The sequence below is a fragment of the Tupaia chinensis genome, unplaced genomic scaffold, assembly GCF_000334495.1.
Source record: "Tupaia chinensis unplaced genomic scaffold, TupChi_1.0 Scaffold000252_1, whole genome shotgun sequence".
NCBI lineage: Eukaryota > Metazoa > Chordata > Mammalia > Scandentia > Tupaiidae > Tupaia > Tupaia belangeri.
This window is the reverse complement of record NW_006159732.1, coordinates 3,355,674-3,373,931: the sequence shown is the minus strand read 5'-3', so window position 1 is coordinate 3,373,931 and position 18,258 is coordinate 3,355,674. Positions and strand designations below refer to the sequence as shown.

General features: G+C 37.1%; 1 protein-coding gene across 4 annotated transcripts in view; it reads left to right on the top strand.

The window, feature by feature from the left end:
* ADGRF1 (adhesion G protein-coupled receptor F1) overlaps positions 1 to 18,258 on the top strand; it is a 45,215-nt gene that overhangs the window by 16,675 nt on the left and 10,282 nt on the right. For 2 of the 4 annotated variants that reach the window (XM_006149090.2, XM_027772100.1), the window contains exons 5-13: positions 25 to 174; positions 2,016 to 2,189; positions 4,081 to 4,181; positions 6,103 to 6,161; positions 8,596 to 8,664; positions 9,125 to 9,276; positions 13,571 to 13,734; positions 14,250 to 14,438; positions 16,144 to 17,517. In XM_006149090.2, coding sequence (XP_006149152.1) covers positions 25 to 174; positions 2,016 to 2,189; positions 4,081 to 4,181; positions 6,103 to 6,161; positions 8,596 to 8,664; positions 9,125 to 9,276; positions 13,571 to 13,734; positions 14,250 to 14,438; positions 16,144 to 17,517 — 2,432 coding nt within the window. The remainder of the gene's footprint in view (positions 1 to 24; positions 175 to 2,015; positions 2,190 to 4,080; positions 4,182 to 6,102; positions 6,162 to 8,595; positions 8,665 to 9,124; positions 9,277 to 13,570; positions 13,735 to 14,249; positions 14,439 to 16,143; positions 17,518 to 18,258) is intronic. The other 2 variants (XM_027772101.1, XM_014588019.1) reach the window with 2 other exon arrangements.

Below are 18,258 nucleotides of genomic sequence, written 5' to 3'. Positions count from 1 at the left end.
GCATCTGACTCTCTTTCTCTTTAGGCCCAGTCCAAGAATATGAACTGCTGCTTCAGGTGGGCTATAGAGATTCCAAGGAGAAAAGAGACCTGAAAAATTTTCTGAAACTCTTGAAGCCTCCATCACTATGGTTACATGGCCCAATGAAGATTATCAGAGCAAAGGCTACCACGTGTAAGTCAGCTCTCTGGTGCCTGGGAATGTAATTGGGGAAAATAGCTGTGTGTCAGGATAGGTTAGGTTATGCTGAAGAAATAATCATTCCCCAATCTGCATGACTTGAAAAAATAAAGGTTTTACTAATTCTTCTTCTTCATGAAACATATCCATTGCAGGTGAGTAGAGGGGCTGTGTCTGTGATTGTCATGGAACTCAGGTTGATGCGTTAGACCTTTCCTTAAATGTACCTGTTCTGAGCTTAAAAGAAATGAAACACATGAGACCAGCAGTTGGCATAATGGCTATGTCACTGGACTCCCACGTAGTCAACCATGGTTCACGTCCTGGACTCGGTGGCTTAAAACTCACACCAGGCGTGTGTGCGTGTGTGCCCAAGATCCCAAGAGGAGAATGGAGGAGAAGGGATTGTGGCATGGCCATCTCCCCTGGGGGGTGATTTCTCACTTTCTGTCTCTCTGTCTCTCTCTGTCTGTCTGGAGAGTGCACGCGCCCTATAGCAAAAAATCTCTAAAAAAAAAAAAAAAGAAAAGAAATGAAACACAAGGAAGTTTTACTTATGCAATTGAATTATCTGACTCAGAAGTGAACACACTCCTAATTCTGCTTGCAATTTACTTGCTAGAACTATTCTATGGCCCCACCCATCCTCAGGGGCCAGAATATGCTATCCTACTATGTGCCTGTAAGAGAACAAGAAATATTTAGTGAACACTAATAATCATGAAGATGGCATTTAAAAAATTAAATTATTTGTATAAGGCATTGATTGTCAATGTGTTGTGCCCATACCAGCAGTAGGAACAGTGGCAGCATCTGAAAAGTTAATAGACATGCAAATTCTAGATTCCATTTCAGAAACTGGGGTGAGAACCTTCAGGTGATTCAGATGCATGCTAAAATTTGAGAACCATTCACTAAGTACCACCACAAATATTTTCACAAAGACATCTGATGGCTTTGTCCTTTTTAAATTTAAATTTTTTTTTTTTTTATATTCGAAAGGAATGAATTTTGGTGGGAATTTCAGGTTCAATAGAAGGGAATGAACATAAAGGGTTGGCAGGGGTAGGACCAGCAGGTGGCGTGGTGGTTAGGGTGTGGGACTCCCACATGGTCAACTGTAGTTTGGGTCCTGGATCTGGTAGCTTAAATATTATACCGGGCACATGTGTGTGGGTACCAAAATCCCAAGAGGATAATAAGGGAGAAAGGACTGTGTTGTAGCCATCCCCTTAAAGGGTGTTTTCTCACTTTCCTTCTCATTGTCTCTGTCTCTCTCTCTCATGAACACAGATGCCCTCTGCCAAAAATCTTAAAAAAAAAGAAAAAGAAAAACAAAACAAAACAGAACAAAAAAAAACAAAACAAAACAAAACACCAAGAATTGGTCAGGGGAAATTTACATCATGAATCTACCAAAAATATCTCTCTGGCTTTGCTGTAGTGTTTATGGAGCTTTCCCTGGAGTAGTGGTAGGTGGATAGAGGGAAGCCTCCAGTTAGAGTGGTTTTAACAGAGGCTCCAGAATCCTTTAAGAAACTCCCATGTGATGAACATCCTCTTCTTTTTCTCTTCCAATGCAATGGGTACATGGGCATGCATCCTTTTTTTGGATGTTAAGCTCAGCATTCTAGTTTTGTCTGCTAGATTTCTGATACCAACCTTGCAGTCTATTGAATTGGCTTTTCCTTACCTTGACAATATTGCCATTACTGGTTTCATCCTTTTAGCATTTAGTGTGAAATAGTTGGTTCAGAGTCCAAGTAAAATCAAAGAACTCAGTAGTAGTCAGTTTATAAACTAGACTCCAGAGACTGAGTTCTGTTTTCATGCAGACTGTGGCAGCCTTCATGGGGGCTTGCGATGTGCCTGTGAAGAAGATTACAACTGGTTTCCTCCTTCATGCCTTGATCCCCGGAACTGCTACCTTCACATGGCTGGATCACTCTCGAGCTGTGACTGTCATCTCAACAACCTTAGCGAGAGTGTCAGTTTCTGTGAGAGAACAAGTAAGCACCAAAGAATGCACTGGGCTGTGGCCTTTCCCATGCCAACCTGCAGTAGATGGGGCACTCTAGCTGTTTGCCTTGCTGAAAAGAGCTGATATTTACAGAGCGTTTGAAGGATGGTGATGATATATCCTGCTAGGCTTTACTTGACACAGGGAGATCTTCATAAATGCAGATGATAGAGAACTAAAAGTTAACTTTTGGGCCTCTCTTCAACCTCTAGGTTCATCCAGCCCAGCTCTGCAAATAAATGATGCTATTGTGATTAGGGAGAGTCACTAAAATCCCAAGTAGAGAAACTGCTTCAATGAGCAAACATTTTTTCCCCAACCTTCTTTTCACTTTGTTTGCTAAAAATAGTTTCTGATGAAAGGGAAGTCGAGAAGTATGACTATAGGGAGGAACCCAAAGTGATTTTATTGAAGGAAATGCTCCAAACTGGCAACAGATATGTGTACTGAATGCATTACAGAACCCCCTAAAAACAAAAAACAAAAAACAAAAACAAAAACAAAAAAACCACCTTTGGCTTAATAAACTGAGAGATTATTGACTTACATTTGTTTTTGATGAATGATGAGGTAAACTAAATGAGTTAGACTTGACATGGGCTTGCAGGACTTTAAGAAGCTTCCTCAAAGCCTACTCTAGTCACCTTGAAGCTCTAGATTTTTAGTGGAGCATAGTAAAGAGTGAGGGAGGATCTCTGGCTCCCCCTCCAAGGACCACAAAAATGCATATTTATTAATAATATTTTAAATATATTATTAAATATGGCAACACATATTTATTAAGCACCACCTTTACATCAAGATCTGTGGAGGGGCAACGCAAATGAACATTTTTCTTGCTATCTACAATTAAGTAAGCTAGCTAGGGAGGCCATGCTATAATAATACAAAAAAGAGAAGTGTAATTTCTACAATAAGTATTGAGGAAGGCCTACCTTTTGAAAGGTAGTTCATGTCTGATCCATCTTTAAGGGATATAGAGGTAGATGAGAAAGAGATTACACTCATTAGAGGCTTCCCATAGTATCATGGGAACAGGAACAGATGAGACATGTCCACAAATAGATCTTTAGGTACAAGAAAGATTCTTGGCATCTGGGATCAGGGAAGGTCTTGCAAAAGAGATAACATTTGTTTATGTCCTGAATGAAGGATAAGCAGAATGTGTCCCAAAACAGAGAAGTATCAGCAATGGGAAGAGGAATGCTGGAGTTAGCACGGAGTGTTTAATTTTTAAATTTTTTAAAGGAACAATGATACATTAGCTCACTGCCCAGGTAGGGATACATTTCAGTGTCCTGTGACTGCCTTTTTAAATGACACATAAGAGGCCAGCAGATAGGGTAATGGCCAGGTCACTGGATTCCCACATAGTCGACTGTGGCTTGAATCCCGGACTGGTGGCTTAAACTCACTCCAGGCACCTGCGCGTGCGTGCCCAAGATTCCCAAAAAGAGAATGGAGAAGGGATTGTGGCGTGGCCATTCCTCTGGGGGTGATTTCTCGCTTTCTGTCTCTCTGACTCTTTCTGGCGAGTGCACGCACCCTATAGCTAAAAGCTCTCAAAAAAAAAAAAAAAAGACACATACGTGTGCACACATTTACCTACTTATAGGGTTGTCTTGATTACCAGTACTTTTTCATTGCTGTTCCAAATCTACAATTGAATACTGTGGTTTTACATATGCTTCCACATGCTTTGATATATGTTCACTTTTTACATAATATTCACTTTTTTAGGTGAACACTTAGGATGAAAACAAATTGAAATACCACTGTTGAACAGATGGACTTTGAATTATACTTCTAGAAATGTAGCTACTAATAAAAATCAAGTTTGTAATTTATTGTACCTATAAACTTCTTTTTATTTTCCATAGAGGTTTGGGGCACTTTTAAAATTAATGAAACATTTAAAAAAGACCTTCTGAATTCATCTTCTGCTGTATACTCCAAATATACAACTGAAATTGAAATTCAAGTAAGTGCTTTTTACTTATTACATAAGGAATTATCTGCTACACAGAAGTTTAGATGTTTTTCAACTCAACATGTATATGTAATACCTCTTCCTAATTATTAAATTTTAAGATGTTATTATAGAACAGTTATTTTCTTTGTCTACAACTGATATTCCCTGATCATTTTCTTTCTAGGAAGGTTTAGTCATTGAAATCTTTCCTCTTCTCTTGTGTTCAGTTTTGCTCACTTCTTTGAGTAATATTGTCCTTAGGCTTTGTGATTATTTCCTTCTTTTTATTTGCTATGAGAAAATTTTCATGATCTAATCTTTTAAAAAATTATTTATTTTTATTATCATCATAATCTTGTTTATGTTACATTGGATTGCATATAACTTTACAGTGTATTACATTGCTTCTTCAAAAGGGAATGCCATCAGTCAATACAGAGACATTAATTTCCCCCACTTCATCATTCATTATTTTTTCATTGATTTCCCCAGTCATTATTATTATTATTCCAATTATTTTTTTAAACAGTCAATCACCATTTCTCATTTTGCTTGTAAAAATACTTTGCCCATCATGAAATACTTCTCAGACCAATCCAGTTGAGAACACTATACATGTCATCATCAACAGGTATTAAGCCATATCTGTTTCTCACTAACGTCTTGCCTCTCTATTGTTCTCTTGCTCTCTTTCTCTATCCTCTTCTCTTCACCCCCCCAATTCCACACTGTCTTATCCTCGTTAAGTACTTCCACTGCTTTTATGTCCTCCAATATTTTGCTCTCTACCATAGAGTGTGGATAGTCGATATATATTAAATGAATACATACAATATCTTTCTTTCATAGCCTGGCTTACTTCACTCAGCAATAGATCCTCCATATGCGACCACTTTCTATTGAGTGCCAGGGTCTTCTTTTTTACTGCTGAGTAGTATTCCATAGAGTACATATGCCACACTTTTCCAATCCATTCATCAGTTTGTGGACATTTAGGTTGGTTCCATGTCTTGGCAATTGTGAATAATGCTGCAATAAACATTGATGTGCACGCACTTTTCCGACTGAGCCATGATCTCATCTTAATTGTCAATATTTGTCATTTTCTCTGTAAAGATAACTCGCTCACTTGTTAGAAGCCGAAGAGAGCTCCTGAGCAAAACTTGGACTTCATAATGATGTCACATAAAAACTAGATCACTGTACTCCTGCCTAGGTGATAGGTGAGACGTGATTCTAACTGAAGACAGGAGCAAATACTTTGCAGATGAATTCAGTTTAATTAATGACTGTGAAAAGTAATGGCTTGTTTCTGATGAAAATAAAGTAGATTTTGGGAACCAGCAGTTAGCGTAATGGCTATGTCACTGGACTCCCACGTAGTCGACCGTGGTTCGTGTCCCGGACCCGGTGGCTTAAAACTCACGCCGGGCGCGTGTGCGTGCGTGCCCAAGATCCCGAGAGGAGAATGGAGGAGAAGGGATTGCGGCGTGACCATCCCCCTTGGGGGGTGATTTCTCGTTTTCTGTCTCTATGTCTCTCTCTGTCTGTCTGGCGAGCGCATGCGCCCTACAGTGAAAATCTCTCAAAAAAAAAAAAAATAAAAAAATAAAGTAGATTTTAGGGGAATATGTTATATTATCTGGCACCAAATTTATCCGTGATTATTCACTATTAGCATTTACAAAAAGAAGTCTTAAGTGTATGTGAATGTATGTGTATCTGTGTGAACATGAGTGTATGTGTATTTGTTTACATTCTCAACCATTGTTTTAACTATTTTTATGTGATACACACCTTCTTTCCCCTGTATCTCTTTTCTTTGTTTTCTTATTCTTAGTTTATGTACTGTCTGCATTCATTTTTAACTTAAATGTTTTTTTGGAACTATAGGAACAAAGATTAACACGTCTTTTGTTCTCTTTCTAAGCTTAAAGAAGCATACAAAGGAATTCAAGGGTTTGAATCAGTTCAGGTCACCCAGTTTCGGTAAGTAATTCAATGACCTAAGAAGGGCATCCCCAGAATTGTACACAGACCTTCAGAATGCTGAGTTCTGTCTCAGGTGACCTTGACAGACCGAGTGCAAAACGAGTTTTTCTACTAAAATTCTTACTGACTGGACAAGAGTCTGTGATGCTTTAAGAAGCCTAAAGAGGAAAGCCTTGATTCTCATTTAAATGAGTTTAAGGGGAACCAGTAAATGGCATAATGTTTACATCACTGGTATCCCGTATAGTCTACCACAGTTCCAGTCCCAGACCTGGTGGCTTAAAACTCATGCCAGGCACATGTGCATCCATGCCCAAAATCCTGAGAGAGGAATGGAGGAGAAGGGATTGCAACATGGCCAACCCACTGGGGGAGTGATTTCTTGCTTTCTGTCTCTCTGGTAAGTGCACGTGCCCTATAGCAAAAATCTAAGAGAAATTAATTAATTAATTAATTAGTTTAAGAACTTAAATATTGAAGAACATTCTCAAAGCAGTGGATCAGAGAGTAGAATCACAAACCCGTAGTAGTAGGGCAGAACCTTGGAAGGAAGATCATGTTGTGCATGCTTGGGAAGCGGTGAGGGGTAAATGAGTTTTCTCCTTCCACATCACAAGAGATATGATTTGTACAATTCAAAGCCAAAGGGCTCCCCCTAGAGTAAATATTTCTGTGTAGATATCATATTATATACATCATCATTCAAAATTCATTAGTGGGATGGCCCCATGGCCTGGTGGCTAAAGGAGCTGGATATCACATGGCTGACCACATTTTGAGTCTCCACCCAGACAGCTTGAAAAAGTATGTTGGGAGCATGTGCACACTGCCCCAAATCCCAATGAGGAAAAGGAGGGGAAGGGATTGCAGTGTGATTATACCCCTCTGGGGACTGCTTTTTCTTTCTCTTCCTCTCTGTCTCTCTGGCAAGCACACATACCTTCTGGTAATAAGGAAAAAGAAAAAGGAAAACCCAGTAGTTACTGTGTATGACAACTAAATATTTAGTAAATTGTTCTTTTTTATCCTTTAGTGTCAAAAGTTATGTGGTTGGTTAGCTATATGTGCATTGATTACCAACTATTTTAGTCTTTTTGATAGAGGAAGTAGTTTAGAGGCCAGAGAACTTAAACTTTATATATGTATATCTTCCACAGTTAACTTAAAAACAGCTGCAGTAAATTTTCAACAGCACTTAAAACATATTGCCCTTTAATTATCCTTTAAGCCATCCCATATCTTTCTGTGAAGTCCCACATGAATAATTTTCTCTAAAGTTCAATAGTAGGAAAAACACTGCATTTTCCCTTACATTGAGGTCTATATAATTAATCATATTTTTCTCTTTGATTTTACTGGCAGCAAACTCACAGAAAAGACTGAAATCTATCACAATAATTTTAATATTGAATATTCGTGTTTTTTTTCCTTTGGTCCTGGTTTTCTATTTATGCTTCTAACTTATTCTATTATGTGTATCTGATAAGCTGTCTCCAATAATTTATAAACACAACCACAGTAAAAGTAGGCATAAGCCTCTAAAATAGAACTTTTGGGGACATTCTTTATATATGTGATGAAAAACAATCAAATATACAAATCTTACAAACTGATTAAACAAATCCTAGTTTCTGTCACTGATTTAAATCTGTCAGAGCAGACAGTACTTGTGGAACCTGATTTAACCTCATTAAGTTGAATAAATAATAAACATAAAAACACTTTGTAAACAATACAGAAAGGCTGTATCTATGTAAAGGCATTGTGACCATCACTACACAAAAGGATATTTGAACTTATTTATACATTATGAGCAGAAGTTCAATGTAGTGATTAAGAATTTGAGCTTAAGAGCATCAGAGGTTCTAATCTGTCAATTAGTAATTACCTCACCCAACTCCTCTTTGAACCTCAGTTTCCTTATTTATAAAATACAGATAACACAGTGCTTATTCATGGAATAATTATAGGATTAACTTATTACATGTGCTTTACTGACTTTCATATCTTCAAACATCATCCATATGTTGATGGTTTCTAGGTTTATTACTTAAGCTTGGCATCTCTCCTGACCTATAGACCCAAATATCCAACTACTTACTTGACATCTCTCCTTGGTTTTCCAGTAGGTATGTCAAGTACAACATGTCTAAACTAGAGGTCTTATTCTAACCATCCTAAGCTATAACCTATTCTCCCCACTGTCTCCTTTGTTTCCGTTACAGTGATTCTTTTCTTCCAGTTACACAGATCCAAGTCTTGGAGCCATGCATTGTTTTCACTTCTTTTGTTGGGATATAATTCACATAAGTGATGTACTCAAAACTTAAGTGTATAGTTCCGTTGACTTTGACAAATGCTTGTACAAGTGCCATCCTATAGAGTCAGCACATTTTATTCATCCCTTAAGTTCCCTTGTGTTTCTTTCTAGCCAGTCATCATGCCCAGCTCTTATACCTCCTACCAGAAGTAACCCGTGGTCTAATTTCTATCACCATAGGTTAGTTTTACCTTTCCTAGAATTTAAATAAACAGAATCATCCAGTGTGTAGTGTGTGTGTGTGTGTGTGTGTGTGTGTGTATCTGGCTTCTTTCACTCAACATAATGGCTTTGAGATTTATCCTTGTTTTTCTGAGTATCAGTGGTTCCTTTCTTTTATTGCCTAGTAGTATTCCATAGCATAATTTAATGTAGGACCCTACCTCCACCTGCTATTTTTATTGCTGTACTTGTTTATGACAATATTAAAAATTATAGCTTTAAATAATTACAAATATTTGGTGGTTACTTGTTTTTAATTATCTTGCCTTCTCCATTATAATGTAAGTTCCATGAAGGCAAGGATCAAGCCTGTTTGGTTTATTCCAGTGAACTCAAAGCCATGCACACACAGAATAGGCACGAGTAACTGAATGATTGAATAGTGAGTCTCGTTTTTCTTTCCACATGCTCATTGCAGAGATGGAAGCATCATTGCTGGGTATGAAGTTATTGGTTCCAGCAGTGCATCTGAGCTGCTGTCAGCCATTGAACAGGTGACTGAGAAGGCTAAAGCAGCCCTTCACAAGTTGTTTCCACTAGAAGACAGTTCTTTCAGAGTGTTTGGGAAAGGTAATACTGGATTCTCATCCTCTGCTTAGGTAAAGCGAGTCCTTTTTTTCTTTCAACCCCACATTGAACATCTTCAAAGACTGACCACATAATAGGACACAAAACAAATCCTTACCAATTTGAAAGTATAGTAAATATAGCTAGCATGTTTTCTGACCATGGTGGAATTAAATTTGAAATGACTAACAGAAACAGCCTTTGAAATTGCATGAAAATACATAGAAACCATTTACTCCTGAATGACTTCAAAATTGCTGAATCTGAAATTTAAAAATATCTTGAGACAAATGACAACCAAGACACAATATTCCATAATCTGTGAGATAGCAAAAAACATCCTGAGACTGAAGTGTATGGCAATTAATACTCACAAGAGAAAAATGGAAAGAAGGCAAATAAATAATCTAATAATGCATCTCAAGGAACTGGAAAGGCAACAACAAAAAAGTCTCAAAAGTACTCAGAAGAAAAGAAATAATAAAGACAAAAGCAGAAATAAATGAAATGAAGAATAAAAGAACTATACAAAAAACCAATAAAACCAAGATCTGGTTCTTTGTGAAGATAAACAAAATTGATTAGCTAGGCTAATGGTTAAAAATAAAATAGATAAAGGAACAAGAAAAATTAAAACAGATAAAGGGAAAAAAATAAAATCAGTAAAAAACAAGAAAAATAGGCAATATTACAACAGATATCACAGAAATGCAGAAGATCATAAGAGAATTCTATGTGCAACTTTATGCCAATAAACTGAAAACCTAGATTAAATAGACAGATTTCTAGACACATACAATATTTTTAGATTGAATCAGAAAGAAATAGAAAGCCTGAACAGATAACAATGTGATTGAATTAGTAAAAAATAGTCTCTTGACAAGGAAAAGTCCAAGCCCCAATGGCTTTACATCTGAATTCTACAAAACTTTTAAAGGAGTGTTACAAATTCTCCTCAAGCTGCTCAGAAGAGTCAAATGTAATGAGCCCTCTTAAACTCATCTTATAAAGCCTCCGTCATCTTGATACCAAAAGCAGATAAGGGAATAAGAGGGTGGGGAGGAAAAAGAAAACGAAAACTACAGATCAATATTCTTGATGAATACAGATGAAAACATTCTCAACAAAATACTAACAAATCTAACCTAACAACACATCAAAAAGATTAAACACCATAACCAAGTAGGCTTTATTCCAGGAATGCAATGATGTCTCAACAAATGTAAAACAACAAATGTAATACATTACATTAACAGAAGAAAAGATAAAAACCATATGATCATATCAATTGGTTCATATGAAGCATTCAATAAAATATAACATCCTTTCATTATTAAAACTCAACAAAGTAGGTATAGAAGATTCACTTCTGAACACAATGAAAGCCACATATGAAAGATTCATAGCTAACATCATACAGTTTTCACCACACAAAAAATCTGAAACGAGACCTGACTTGTCGCTTTCTTCATTCACTTTCAGCATAGTATTGGAAATCCTAGCTAACAGAATCAGACAGAAGGAAATAAAAGGCATTTGATTAGGAAAAGGTCAATGAAATCATCTCCAGATGACATTAACATATACATACAAAATCCAAAAGAATCCAAAAAAAAAAAAACCTCCTACAAGTCATAAATGAATTTGGTAAAGTTGTAGGATACAAACTCAATATACATACATCTACAGTGCTTTAATATACCAATAATGAACAGGCTGAGGTAGAATTGAAAATAATCTCACTTACAATAATCAGGAAAAATATACTTAAGAATAAACCTAACCAAAGAAGTAAAAGACCTCTGCAAGTAAAGCTATGGAAAACTGAACAAAGAAATTAAATATGATACAAAAATATGGACAGGTATTTCTTGTTCTTGGATTGGAAAAATCAATATAATTAAAATGTCAATTATACCCAAATTAATTTGCAAATTCAATCTGATTTTGATCAAACTGCCAGCAGAAGGTTTTATACCCCATAGAAGCAGGAAAAAAAATTTTAAAAAATTTGTCTGGGATAGTAAAGGTCCCCATACTGCCAAGACAATACTGTGCAAAACAATAACGTAGAAGAAATTTCACTATCTAACCTCAAAATATATTACAGAACTGTGAAAACCAAAACAGCCTTGTGCTGGCATAAAAACAGACTCATGGACCAATGGAACAGAATAGAAAATCCAGAAATAAACACCATAACATACTGTCAATTGGTTTTTGACAAAGGACACAGCCAGTACAATGGAGAAAATAAACTCTTTTCAGCAAATGGTGCTGGAAGAACTGGGTTTGCAAAGAAATGAAACTAGACCCTTATCTCTTCCCATGAACAAAAGTCAATTCAAAATAGATCAAAGGTCTGAATGTAAAGCCTCAAAACTGTGAAACTCCTAGTAGAAAGCACAGGGAAAATCCTTAAAGACATGAGAGTAGGCAAAAATTTCTTAACTAAGATACTTAAAGTGTAGACAGAAGTTCCAAAAATAGACAAGTACAATTACGTCAAGCTAAAAAGCTTCTGCACAGCAAAGGAAACAATAGAGTGAAGAGACAACCTCCACAATGGGAGGAAATATTTCAATCTAGACCTTAAATTAGGACTTGATAACAAAGATATAGGGAACTCAAACATTTTCATTGAAGAAAAACTAATCATCAAATTGAAAAATAGCCATATGAGTTGAATAGAGAACTCTCAATGGAAGACATACAATTGGCAAGAAAGCATAGAAAAAAATGTTCAGTATCTCTTATTACAAAGGAAAGGCAAATCAAAACCACCATAAGATATCATTGAACCCCAGTCAGAAATGCTATCGTCAAAACAACAAAGACTGACAAATGCTGGCGAGGCTGTGGTAAAAGGGAACCCTCCTGCACTGTTGATAAGAATGTAAATTAATGCAACCACTGTAGTAAACTTTAAGGAAGTTTCTCAAAAATTTACAAATTGAACTGCCACATGACTCAGTAATCCCACTCCTTAGTATTTACCCAAAGGACAGGAAAACACTGAGTTGGAAAGACACCTGCACATTCATGTTTATCACAGCATTATTCATGGTTGCTAATTCATGGAATCCACTTAAGTGCCCAACAATTAATGATTGGATTTTTATTTTATGATGATAGATATACAATGATTAAATGTAAAAATAAATAAATAAATGGCATATATACACAATAGACTTTTTACTCAGTAATAAAGAACAAGATTGTCTTCTAATACAAAGTGGATGAATCTAGATTTGAGCTAAGTGAAATAAACCAGTCTATGAAATACAACATGTCTCTGCTCATTATATTCCATATGTCTGCACTCTATGGCAGAAATATAAATATTTGAAGCCATAACAGTTGGGGAGAACAAACATAGAGACAGTATAGGAAGGTGGATCATGAGGGTGGGTGGGTGGAGTTAAGCAAAGCTTTTAATAGACATGAGATTGTAAAGTTCTTAGTTGATAACTATGATAATCCAATTATCATAGACTTCATATATGCTCTCAAAAACAATATGGTATGCCACTAAGATTTATGACAATTAAATGTAAATAAGAAAATATAAAATGAAAAGAATGCATATCTTTAACAAACACACACACACACACTTTATCTTCAGAGAGTTTTCTTTCTGTTTTATTTCTTTATGTTCAAACTAGATTGTGTGTCACTTACTTTTGAAAAATTTATTCAAATATTTACCAAGTGTCTAAAACACAGTTGGGAAAATGAATAAAAATCATTGCCCTTGTGGCTCTTCCTCTCAATCTTTCTTTCTCCCAATTCCCATCATAGTAAGAAATTATTAAGTGCTAGCTAGCTGTAAGAGTGACTAGCAGCTAGTTGCAGTAAGAGAAGCTTTTAAAGGAGTACAAGATATGAAATGTCACCTCCAATGGCAACTGCCCATCTTTTAACCATATCATTACTGCTTTGTTTTATAACGTCTTGATCAATTTTTGGTTTTCTAGTGTTCCCTTAAAGAATGAAAATATTTCCTGGGAGTGATCACATAGTTCATCTAATACTTATTATAGCCCATTAAAAGCTATATTTTTTATCCAGATGAAATACATAGAGGAAAGAGACAGCCTACAAGAGGAGGAATTAGGAAGGAGAAAAAGGTGATAATGGGATAAATCTGGGCATCAAAGATAAGCTTCTCCTACTTCTGAATTTTGCCTTGGTTTTGCCTGTGGAAATAAACTTCTGAGGTATTTAAACGACCAATGTCTTATAGTGTCAGGACATTTCAGGATCACTGTTCTCATTTGTTTCCATTCGCTTTCAGCCCAGTGTAACAGCATTGTCTTCGGATTTGGATCTAAGGATGATGAATATATCCTCCCCTGTAGCAGTGGCTACACTGGAAACATCACAGCCAGGTGCCTGTCCTCTGGGTGGCAAGTTCTCAAAGAGACTTGTGTTCTCCTTCAGCTGGAAGAACTGAAGAAGGTGAAGTATTTACACGTTGTAGACTTGCCCTAGTTTTGAGTTTCACAGTGGGCGTCTCCCAGTGAACATGGCTGAGTGAAAGGTAAAATGTATTTATATCCTTGTCAGTGTGCAGAAGGTGAGGGTGACATCAGACTCTGGTGGGAACATGGGCATGAGTGGCAGAGTCTAAGTGGCAGCTGAAAATATCAGAAAATGTCCAAGTTGATGATTTTGTCAGGGAGGAATGCTGCAGAGCAATAAATTCATGCTGAGGTCTATGATAGATGGAACAGCAACTAAGCTGGCCTCAAAAGTGCAGAAAGTCTGGGAATCAAATGATGTACACATAGCAGAAGTCAGAGCAGGGAGTATGTCACACAGAAGTGAATACACAGAACTGCAATGGACCTGAAGAGTCATCTGGTTTACCAACCTATTGTTATAGACCAGGAAACGAAAGACCATCTGATTTAACTTTGATGAAGCACATGAATTTTATTGGTTTTTAGAATGTAACCATTTTTTATGTCTAGAATTTCAGTGTGATTGCAGGCAATGCCACTGAGGCAGCCATGTCATCCTTGGTGCGAAATCTTTCAGTCATCATTCAGCAAAGTCCATCAACCACAGCTGGGAATCTGGCATCAGTTGTGTCGATTTTGGGCAATGTTTCATCCTTGTCTCTGTCAAGCCAATTCAGAGTGTCCAATTCAACAATGACGGTAAGTTTGCCTGTGCTTAAAGGGATCTCTTTAAGCGCTCATTCTTGTAGAAGGAATAACAAAAGCCTGAGCCATGGGAAGCTTTCAGAAAAGACAGAGAGCCATGTAACTGTTCTCATGTAAGCTCTACTGATTTCTCTGAAGTACACAAGGGGCTTGTGAGATCAATTGTGTGAGCTCAAAGTCATAGGGAACTGTCCCTAAGAAGACTACCTGGGCAACACCTGGCTTAGAGGAAGGGTGAGCATTTTTTCTCCATGACACAGGCAACAGATTTTCAATATATGCTTGCAGCCTGTCATTGTTCTTGGTGGCAATAAGTTCTCTGAAAATTTAGCAGTGTAATGAGAAATTCATTATTTAGTTTGGATACTTAAATTTAACTTAAAAATTATATTAATAATGCTTGGCTACATTAAGAAATGCAAATAAGCAAAAGGAAAAATAACTATAATCTGGTAATCCTAGAATGCTACTATTTACATTTTAGGAGTCACCTCAATGCCTAGAAGAATAACAAGAAAGAAGAGCTATAAAAATATTAACATAAAATATAAAAATAACTATAAAAATAACAAGAAAAATAACTATAATCTGGTCACCCTAGAATGCTACTGTTTACATTATAGGTGTCACCTCAATGCCTAGAAGAATAGCAAGAATAACACATACCAAGTGCTCAAGAAACAGTTTTTGAATAGCTATTCTTACAAATATTTTGTATGTGTGCATTGTATATATTAAAACATTTACTATTTTACAAGATTGGATTATTTATTGGTTTGTTAGAAAAGTCATGACACATTTTTGCATAGAAAAACATAGAAAAAAGGCTTCATGGCTTTTCCGACTAACTAATAATATAAATGTAACATAATCGTGCAATTATATTTACCTATATATGGTGAACATTATGCCAAAGATATAATAAAATATGAATAAGTTAAACATCTTGAATTCAAAAAAAGATGCTTAGATTGGTTTTTAGAAAAATCTCACTTTATGTTGTTTACAAGAGAGGAACTAAAATAAAGTGATATGAAATGGCTAAAAGTAAAATGAAAGGTGAACACAGAGCAGCTGTACACAAAGCGAAAGAAATCAGAGGTTCCTGGGGGTGGTAGAAGCAGCACACTGGGATTCTGGGTGAGGCACCACCAAGGGCTAGATTATAAATATTGAAAGTAAACCTCTGTTAAAGTGACTGATGCCTGCAGCAGGACACCTGTGAACTAGAGTAGTCAGTGGGAGAGAGGGGTTCTATGGCTGACCCATTTCTTTCTCTTTTTTATTTTTGGAGAGTTTTTCACTATAGGGCATGAGCACTCGCCAGAAAGACAGAGACAGAGAGACAGAAGGCGAGAAATCATCCCCCAGGGCGGATGGCCACGCCGCAATCCCTTCTCCTCCATTCTCCTCTGGGGATCTTGGGCACGCATGCATATGCCCCCGGTGTGAGTTTAAGCCACCGGGTCCAGGACTTGAACCGCAGTCGACTACATGGGAGTCTAGCGACATAGCCATTACAAAATTTCTACTGTATAGAACAACAGACAGAACTGAATTTAATTGATGAGTTTTAATGTAGTCTTCAACTGAACCAATTTCCTGGGCATTTTTGCCTTACTTAATACTAATGACTATCCACTCTTAGTCCTCTTATTTGTTTACTGAAAACAAATGGACTTATATTCTTGTATTTTAGGATGTCATCAATATAGCTGACCATATTCTAAATTCAGCATCAATAACTAATTGGACAGTCTTGCTGCAAGAAGAAAAGCATGCCAGCTCACGGTTCCTAGAGACATTGGAAAACATCAGCAGTCTGGTGCCTCCAACAGCTCTGCCTCTAAATTTTTCTCATAAATTCATTAACTGGAAAGGAATACCAGTAACCAAAAGTCAACGCAAAGAAGGCTACAACTACCAGATCGAAATGTTTCCAGAAAATAGCTCCATTCCCATCAGAGGCGATCTGTTAATTGGGTCAGGTCAATTCCAGAGATCCCTTCCAGAAACAATTATCAGTATGGCTTCAATGACCTTGGGAAATATTCTACCTATTACCAAAAATGGAAGTGCTAAGGTCAATGGCCCTGTAATATCCACAGTTATCCAAAACTATTCCATAAATGAAATTTTCCTGGCCTTTTCTAAGATAGAGTCCAACCTGACCCAGCCTCATTGTGTGTTTTGGGATTTTAGTCATTTGCAGTGGAATAATGAAGGCTGCCACCTGGTGAATGAAACTCTAGACACGGTTATGTGCCGATGTACTCATCTGACCTCCTTCTCCATACTGATGTCACCCTTTGTCCCCCCTGTGATCATCCCCATTGTGAAGTGGATCACTTATGTGGGACTGGGTATCTCCATTGGAAGTCTCACCTTATGCCTGATCATTGAGGCTCTGTTTTGGAAGCAGATTAAGAAAAACCAAACCTCACACACACGCCATGTTTGCATAGTGAACATAGCCCTATCCCTCTTAATTGCTGATATTTGGTTTATTGTTGGTGCTACTGTGGACAACACGACAAGCCCTTCTGGAGTCTGCATAGCTGCAGTGTTCTTTACACACCTTTTCTACCTCTCTTTGTTCTTCTGGATGCTTGTACTTGGCATCTTGCTGGCTTATCGAATCATCCTTGTCTTCCATCACATAGCCATGCCTTTGATGATGGCTCTTGGGTTCTGTCTGGGCTATGGATGTCCCTTCATCATATCTGTTATCACAATTGCAGTTACACAGCCAAGCAATAATTACAAAAGGAAAGATGCGTGTTGGCTTAACTGGTCAGAAGGAAGCAAACCTCTGTTAGCTTTTGTTGTTCCTGCCCTGACTGTTGTAGCCATGAATTTGGCTGTGGTACTATTAGTTCTCATGAAGCTCTGGAGGCCAACTGTTGGAGAACGACTGAATCGAGAGGACAAGGTCACTGTCATTCGTATGGGAAAGAGCCTTCTTATTTTGAGCCCTCTGCTAGGGCTTACCTGGAGCTTTGGTATAGGAACAATGGTAGACAGTCAGAATCTGGCTTGGCATGTTATTTTTGCTTTACTCAATGCATTTCAGGTGAGAATAATAATCTATTATCAGGTAATGGAATAAGTCCAGAGAATTAATGTTGCTAAAACCACATTGGAGATGATATCATCCCCTTGCTTTTTGGTTGCAAGACTAAGCAGAATTGTTTAGAACAGTGACTAAGAATTTAAAAAAATACATTTTCCCCAACAATTATAACAGCTATTGTCATACTAAAGCAGAATATTGGACTTCTTCAGTAATCCATTGCAAGACTTGAAATCCACTCAAGTTTGCAGAGCTAATATTAATCCTTTTTGCTGCTGACTCAGTCCTATATCTCTTGTGCAGACTTATGAAAAAGTATTCAAAGGAAGGGAAATTAATCAGAAGTACTTGTTGACTCTCAACAGTGCAAAGTCCCTAGAGTAAAATATAGCAGGGGTCAGCAAATTTTGACCAGCAGCTTGTTTTTATAAATAAAATTTTATTAGAACACAGCCATGCCCATTCTTTTACAATTTGGTCTATGACTGCTTTCATTAGAATAGCAGAGTTCAGTTGTAACAACAGAGACTACATGACTTGAAAAACCTAAACATTTTACCAGCTGGTTCTTTACAGAAACAGTTTGCTGGCCCTGTAACAAATGAAGAGTTTTACATCTTCCTATCAGAAAGTGTTCAGAGAGAGTGGATAAAAGCTAAGTGCATAGTCTTGATGCATCTGGAAGAGAACCTTTAATCCTGTTTTAATGAACGTTTGTTGGACCATCTCTGTTAATGACTC